Source organism: Gavialis gangeticus, unplaced genomic scaffold (assembly GCF_001723915.1).
Source record: "Gavialis gangeticus isolate Ggan-Ray unplaced genomic scaffold, GavGan_comp1, whole genome shotgun sequence".
NCBI lineage: Eukaryota > Metazoa > Chordata > Crocodylia > Gavialidae > Gavialis > Gavialis gangeticus.
The window spans coordinates 40,909,830-40,917,059 of record NW_017728994.1 but is presented as its reverse complement, the minus strand read 5'-3'; the positions used below and the strand labels follow the sequence as shown (position 1 = coordinate 40,917,059).

At 38.3% G+C, this 7,230-nt stretch overlaps 1 protein-coding gene across 4 annotated transcripts in view; it reads right to left on the bottom strand.

Moving 5' to 3' along the window:
* Positions 1-7,230, bottom strand: part of IDE (insulin degrading enzyme) — a 131,435-nt gene that overhangs the window by 51,050 nt on the left and 73,155 nt on the right. For all 4 annotated transcript variants that reach the window (XM_019502638.1, XM_019502636.1, XM_019502639.1 and 1 more), the window contains exons 12-14: positions 5,658-5,760; positions 4,585-4,707; positions 2,701-2,783 (exon numbers count right to left, since the gene is read on the bottom strand). In XM_019502638.1, the coding sequence (XP_019358183.1) occupies positions 2,701-2,783; positions 4,585-4,707; positions 5,658-5,760 (309 nt within the window). The remainder of the gene's footprint in view (positions 1-2,700; positions 2,784-4,584; positions 4,708-5,657; positions 5,761-7,230) is intronic.

The following is a 7,230-nucleotide window of genomic DNA, read 5'->3' as shown; positions in this document are numbered from 1 at the left end:
CCCCCTCTACGCGACACTGGTCAGGCCACAGTTGGAGTATTGCATCCAATTCTGGGTGTTGCACTTCAGGAGGGATGTGGATAACACAGAGAGGGCCCAGAGGAGGGCCATTCACATGATCGGGGGCAGCAGGGCAGGCTCTACGAGGAGAGGCTAAGGGACCTGAACCTGTTCAGCCTCCACAAGAGAAGGCTGAGGGGGGATCTAGTGGCCGTTTATGAACTAGGCAGGGGGGACCAACAGGCATTGGGGGAGTCCCTATTCCCCCAAGCACTACCAGAAGTGACAAGGAATAACAGTCACAAGCTGGCAGAGGGTAGATTCAGATTAGACATCAGGAGGTGCTACTTCACTGTCAGGGCGGCTACAGTCTGGAACCAACTTCCAAGAGAAGTGGTGCTGGCTTCTACCCTGGGGGTCTTTAAGAGGAGGCTAGATGAACCCCTTGCCAGGGTTGTTTAACCCCAGTACTCTTTCTTGCCATGGCAGGGAGTTGGACTTGATGATTTGCTAAGGTCCCTTCTGACCCTACCAACTATGAAACTATGGCTCCTCATCTGAGGATTGCTACTACCCAGAGGAGAGGGTTGTCTTAAACAAAGCATTTCAAGTCCTTTGAGCTGTCCCATAAGGATTCAACCACCAAATATTTACAAATACAAGTGGGAAAGTTCACAACCTATTGAAAATACATCCAAGTGAATCCTTTCACTGGTCTACACTGAAATGACTATTTTCCATCTGTTACACACTCAGGTTATGGACAACATCCATCAGAGTTCACCTGAAAGCTATTTCATAACTTTTGATGATACTGTAATAGATAAACCCTTCATAGCAAGAGTGCCCTTGTTTTGTAGGACCATCACATATGGTGGTTTGGGTAACTGATTGTATTTATTAAGGTACCTTCAAAAATAAAGTTATAGACAAGTACTTTTTTGTTTTTTCCCCTGCCTTGACACAGTTTGTCAAAACTTAAGAACCAACTTATCGCAAGTCACTTGATACAGAGAGCCTGATCCGTGTTATTGTCTTCCTGTGTTTTGTGGGCAGTCCACTTCTTAGAATAACTCTACATGACCACTAATTTTATTCCTTAGATGGATATTTTCAGTTGTCAGATATTTACCAGGATGCTGAGGAAACACCAGCACCATTCTGCCAAGAGCACCTGGAAAAGACTTCTACCAGTCTTTCAAGATCAACAGTATCTCTGAGGCTAGAAACAGGCACAAAGATGATGACATCGTCAATTTTTTTTATAGCAGCACAAAGCAAAAGCAAACAGACACCCATACCGATTGCCATGCCACAAATGCCCAAATTTGTGGCTGTGACAAAAGGAAGTATTAATTTATGGCGCTCTGTTGTGGCAGATGTCCGTTTGCTTTAAGGTGGGAGAGTGCAAGCAGCCCAGAGCTGCCTGCACCTCTCCAGCTGTCCCAGGATCAGGCTCCAGAAGCCCTGAGAGTGCCTGCCTAGGTTCCCCTGTTTGCAAAGGTATGCCCTGGGAATCCCTAGGCACATACATCACAATGGTACCTCAACTCAAGGCGTGCCTCTGCAAATGGAGGACATCTGGGTTCTCTGTTTTCAGGTGTCTACTTCAAGAATCCCCCAGTGGGGGCTCTGTTTGCAATTGTTCCACAGGACTCGGCCCCTGAAACCCAGGAATGGCAGGGGCCCAACCGTACAGAACAACAGATAACAACTAATATTGTAAAAAATACAATTTGACTGTTTTTAGCCTGAGTGACTATGACATTTCCTTTCCAGTTTTCCAAGAATGTTAAAATTAGTCCTAAGGACAGATAAGGAGAGCTTCTGAAATATTTTACATATCCTGTAGCCCTATATGGAATCACTGCCACATAACATTCACAGCCAATAATCATTTAATTCTAGCTTTTGATTTTTATTGCTTCAAATGAAAAATCTAGAGCTAAGATGACAGTTTTCTATGCTCCCAGCTCTATCTTCAGAAAACTCTACCTGGAAGTGTCTGTTTTCACCATTTCTTACATGTGTCACATTTTTGAGTGTGATAATTCTTTATGAAAAATAAAATTCAAGACCCAATTTAACTTCTCTATGAGAGCTACTACACGTCTTGATTTGAGAATCATAATCTGCTGATATTAAAGAATCCCGAATCCCATTCCCATTCTATTTTTATGAAGAAGAGGTTACTCATAAAAAGAAAGTTACTTTTTGCAAGATTAATCACAACCCAAACCCTAGAATAATAATTAAATCTCATGTAGGCACACATGAGAAAAGCTAAAACAGAACCTGCTATTATTTGTGAGTACACAGGACCGCCCTGACATAACATTTAACATAGAAAACAATATCTTTAAACAACATTGTAACATTTTAAAATTTAAAATGCTGAATTGCAATTCAGTAATAGGAGCTTTGGACAGATGCATTTCAGGGATAGCAAATAATAAGTTAAAATGAACTGTTTTAAAGATTAATGTAAGTATTTAATATTATTAATCTCTTATCACTATAGCTCATGAACTCCAACTTCTTGTTTGATGTGTCACCTTTCCACATGTTTGTGTTATGGTATATTACCAAAACAGAATCAACATTTGAAAGTACCAATGCATACAAGAAAGTTTTTGTCACCTAGACACAGATTTCCAAGAAAGAAAATTTTTGGAGTTCAATACTCAATATACTGCATACCTGAAAAACTCAAAGTTGAGACAAGCTTTTGGCAAGAAAAATTTGTCATCCTGCTTGAACCACAGTTTGCTCATGGCAGTGTCCTGCATTAAGAAAAGGAAGATTTATTTGTTTTTTTTAAGCCATTTGACTTTTTAAATACAATATGCTAGAGTCCACTGCTTTACAAATTGCATTTGGTCACTTCTATTCTGTTGAATTTTTCCCCCTAAAATTGAGTAAGTCAAGCGTGCATTTGTTTTTATCCATCCATCTTTCCCACCCCTAGCAACATTCTCTATCTATTCTGACAGCTTTATACCAGGTAAAAGGGCTGATGCAAAGGAAAGCATTAGCTTGTTTTTGCAAGCTATTTCTTGTTGCTAATATACTTGCAATGTTAGAAGTCATCCAAGGAGGATACAGATAAAGAGTACAGTATAGGTGGGCCCATCACAGGCACATGAACAATTTTATTATCTTGCTCTTCAGTTTATAATGTTGATATCAGCACCACCACATAAGTTATGAGCAAAGCAATACACATGTCCAATTGTTTTTAACATACAAAAAGTAAGTTCTGTCTCAATAAGCTATCCTCCTATATATAGTGCTCTCCTTACGCTGTAATGTTAATTTTTAACACGACTGATTTCTAGCATAACAGAATTTTTCATTGCATTAATTTTGCTGCTAGTATACAGAATTATCACCAATAAATTCTCTCAATTCAGGGAGAGAATAAATTGAAACAACTGTGTTCATTTGTTATTTCTAGAAGCATTTTCAAACTTCCTTTGTTTAAAAGAAAACCTAATGTGGATAAAAACCCTAAAAAGAGAGTGAAATTTCCAAAGCTGTTGTTACCCAAAATGTAGCTCATGAGCAGGTTATCACACAATACTTCATAGGGGCATGCTGGTTTCTATATAATTTGAACTGTTTTGTTTGTTTTTTTGTTTAAATTGTGCCTCACTTTTGTTCTTGTGGGACTTCAAAAAAAAAAAAAAGAATTGCCTAATGTTTTTATTTAAGTTGTGTGCCTTACCGTCAGCTCTGTTGTTCTAGTACAGAAAAGCATTTAAGTCTACCCTTGCTCATGAAAATACTTAAGCACATGTTTAACTGCCTTCCTAAGTACGGATACTTTTCAGAACTGAAGTTTAATTTACCTTTATAATTTCAATCTGTGTAGAATAGCAGAACTATGCAAGAAGGCTGGAAATAAAATCTCAGGTCTTCTACACATGTCTGAACATATGTGGTATTGCAGCTGCAACAGGGCAGAAAATTGTAGGTCTGTCCTACAGTTCACTCGGCAAAGCTTATCGGTTTTTAAGAGAAAAATATTCCTGACTTTGAATAGCTTAAAAACAATTTTCAGATATTCAGAAATGTTCAACTTTGCTTGAAATGTGAGGGTCCGTGTTTCCTGCTTCCAAGAAAGTAGCATGTGCAAGTGTTTTTGCTTGAAACTGCAAACTCTTTTCATATACAGCTTCAAAAGAACAATCTTTTCTACTCTGACTTACCAAGAAAAGCTCAAAAAATAATAGAGCAGCAGTCGCCCTTCTGTTGAATAGATCAAGAGGTCTCTATATTATTTCTATCAATTGTTCACACCCATTCAAAAAGGACAAAGAAATGGTTCAAGCTGTTTGCAGACCCATTTTCAAAGGAACCTGAAGAAAGAGTCCAAAGTTCAGCTAGAACTGACTGATTTCATTACTTTCTCGCTTGCTGGTAAAGAAGTCTTTTCTTTAAGAAAAAGAAACTTAAATACCTTTATGCTTGTGAAATTCTATGGGTGATTGGTTAATCTATACCCTTTTAAAGCTTTTAACACAGTATAAAGTTAACCTTCTAGTAGGCTAGCTGGCTGACAGAACTAATATAGATACTTACCTTGATAAGGGCTGGGTAAGGTGCTGCATCTTTTTCAAGTGGCAAAATCTCAAAATTAGTAGGAATAAATTCATTTTTCATTGGAAGCTTGAATTTCCCATTTAGGTCAGCATTTTGCCATTTCTGGATAAATTATTTGAACAATATGGATTAGGCAAATTTCTGTCTAAACAAATGTTTACATAATTAATTTTGTAGTTATGTAACAAAAATACTCTAGTAGCTTTTTATATATAACTAGTAGATATGCCAACAAAGCAAACTCTGCACTGGGGAAGGAAGTGAGAAGTAGACACAAAATAGGACCATTAAGAATAAGGGAAACAAGGGTAGAAAATAATCAGATGGAGACGTGGGACAGGGAAATCAGCATCTCTGCCTCCAACCACTTCAGCTCTTTTGCACCAACATATTTTTGGCTAAATAAAAGCACACTAAACACATGCAGAAATGTTTTCAGCTTTGGTTTCATTTTCTTAATTTAAAATATAGTTACTGGCATGCTTGAAATGGAGAAATGTTCAGTGTTAAAATATTTAATTTGACAACATTTTAAAAATAAAAGATGAAAAATCCTGGTCGGTCTGTCTGTGTCTAATCAGTGGCAAATCTATTATTGACTTCTGTAAGAAGACAATTTCACCCAAAAAGTCTTATAAGGTGGCCAATCCTATGCCACTGAAATCAGTGAGAATTTTATCATTACCTGAAAAGGAGTAAGATCAGGTCAATAAATGTCAAATTTATCAGCATTCCTTTAAACATGCCCTGCATATTAAAACTGCTCTTACAATGAAAAATGTACAAGATATCATTCATTTCAATCTCTTTTACTTTAGAAACAATGCTATAATAATGTTCTATTTTGTAGTATGTAATAAAAGTTCTTTAAACATAAATTGTGATCTAATCTCAGTTTGATACTAGTACAGTCATAGTAGCTAACCATCATTACTAACTAGTTTTATGTGGCAATTCCTCCTTTGCACTGAAAGAGAAATTAAGTACACAGTTAGTTATTCACAATTCTTTTCACATTCACATATGGAACAATGTTACGTGTTTTCACATACCTTGATGACTTCATCAGAAACTGCTTCTTGCTTGTATTGAGTTCCATACCACTGTTCTGTGCGATCAGTTTTTCCTTCAAAAGATTTGGAAACTATTGCAACCCTAAAAATAAACAAGACAAAACTCTTTGGCATCAAACTGCTTTACAAACAGATAAACAAAAACTATCTAAAAGTGGTCATTTCATTTGTCATTGAAATACGGATCTCGCGTATACAAATCAAGAGCTGTTTAGTGTCTATTTCCCAAGTGAAGAATATAATTCAAACAAATTGCAAAGAAGATTTATATAGACAGTATGCAAAGACTGATGTTATATGTAATCTCACAGATAATTTCTGATTTCTTGAAATGCTACCCTTTTAGAATTCATATTAAGGTGTTCTCAGCAATAAGCCTAGAGGACTTGTATAAAACCTATAAAAACGATTACTTAATTTTTCTCGGTACCCATCTCAGAGTTGAAAACATTATTGTATTTATTACTCAATTCTAAGATGAAGTCCCCCACTCCATTTAACGAGAGGGGAAGCCCCTCATCTTAGAACTGAGTACAAGGGTGGTTGGGGCAGGGAAGGCAGTTGCTGTGACCCAGGGTCAGGGCCCTAGCTTCAGCTGCTGTCTTGTCTCCCATCCCTTCCCTATCATCTGCACCCTGCCATCTCTCCTCTGCAGCTTCTTATCCCCATCTGCCCTGCCCTCCACATGAAGCCTCTGCTCCCTTGCCTGCCCCTCTCTCTTCTCTTCCTTTTCACCCTTGCTCTACCAACAGACTCTGTGCACGCTGCAGCCTGGTGCACTGAGTACCCCAGCCTAATCATGTAGTGCTGCCCATAGGCATAGCTGTATGGGACTGTGCTGTAGCTGTACTCATTGCCCCAAGCCAGAAAAGGGATGCAGCCTGCCTGCTCAGAACAGAAGCTGGGAGGGGGGGAGAAGGGAGAATGGGCAGAAGGAGCAGGTGGGTACATACAAGCAGGTGGGCAAGCTGCTTGACCTCCCCATACCATCTTCCTCTTCACTACCTGCCCCTCTCTGCAGCAGTGGGAGGGATGAATTAAAAGACGACCCTCCAATTAGATTCTATACATGGAAAATTACTACAAGTTTATAATTTTTCTATGTACAGAATCTAATTATTGGTGGAAAGGTCTTAAACTCAGGGTCATCTTAGATTTGAGTAAATATGATATTCAAATGACTAGTTAAATATCCAAATTTTATCCAAGACCTATTGTTTATAGCACAGATTTACGTTATGTTCATAGAAACCAATCCATGCACACAAACTTCCATGTTAACTGCTCTTTATTAAATGACTGTTATGAATAGTGATGGTAATTTTTTTAGTATTTTATAATCAAGGCACAACCAATTAGGAGGTATACAAAAGATATGAAGAAGGGGGAAATCTAATAGAAAAGAATAATTAATAAGGGTGCACCAATAGCCAATATTTAAGGAGGCATATCGGCCGATACCGATCTGATTTTCAATACAGCTGCCTCCACTGGTAAGTCTAGTGTGGTGGAAGGGGAGGAAAGGACTGTGTGTGTGTGGGGGGGGGGGGGG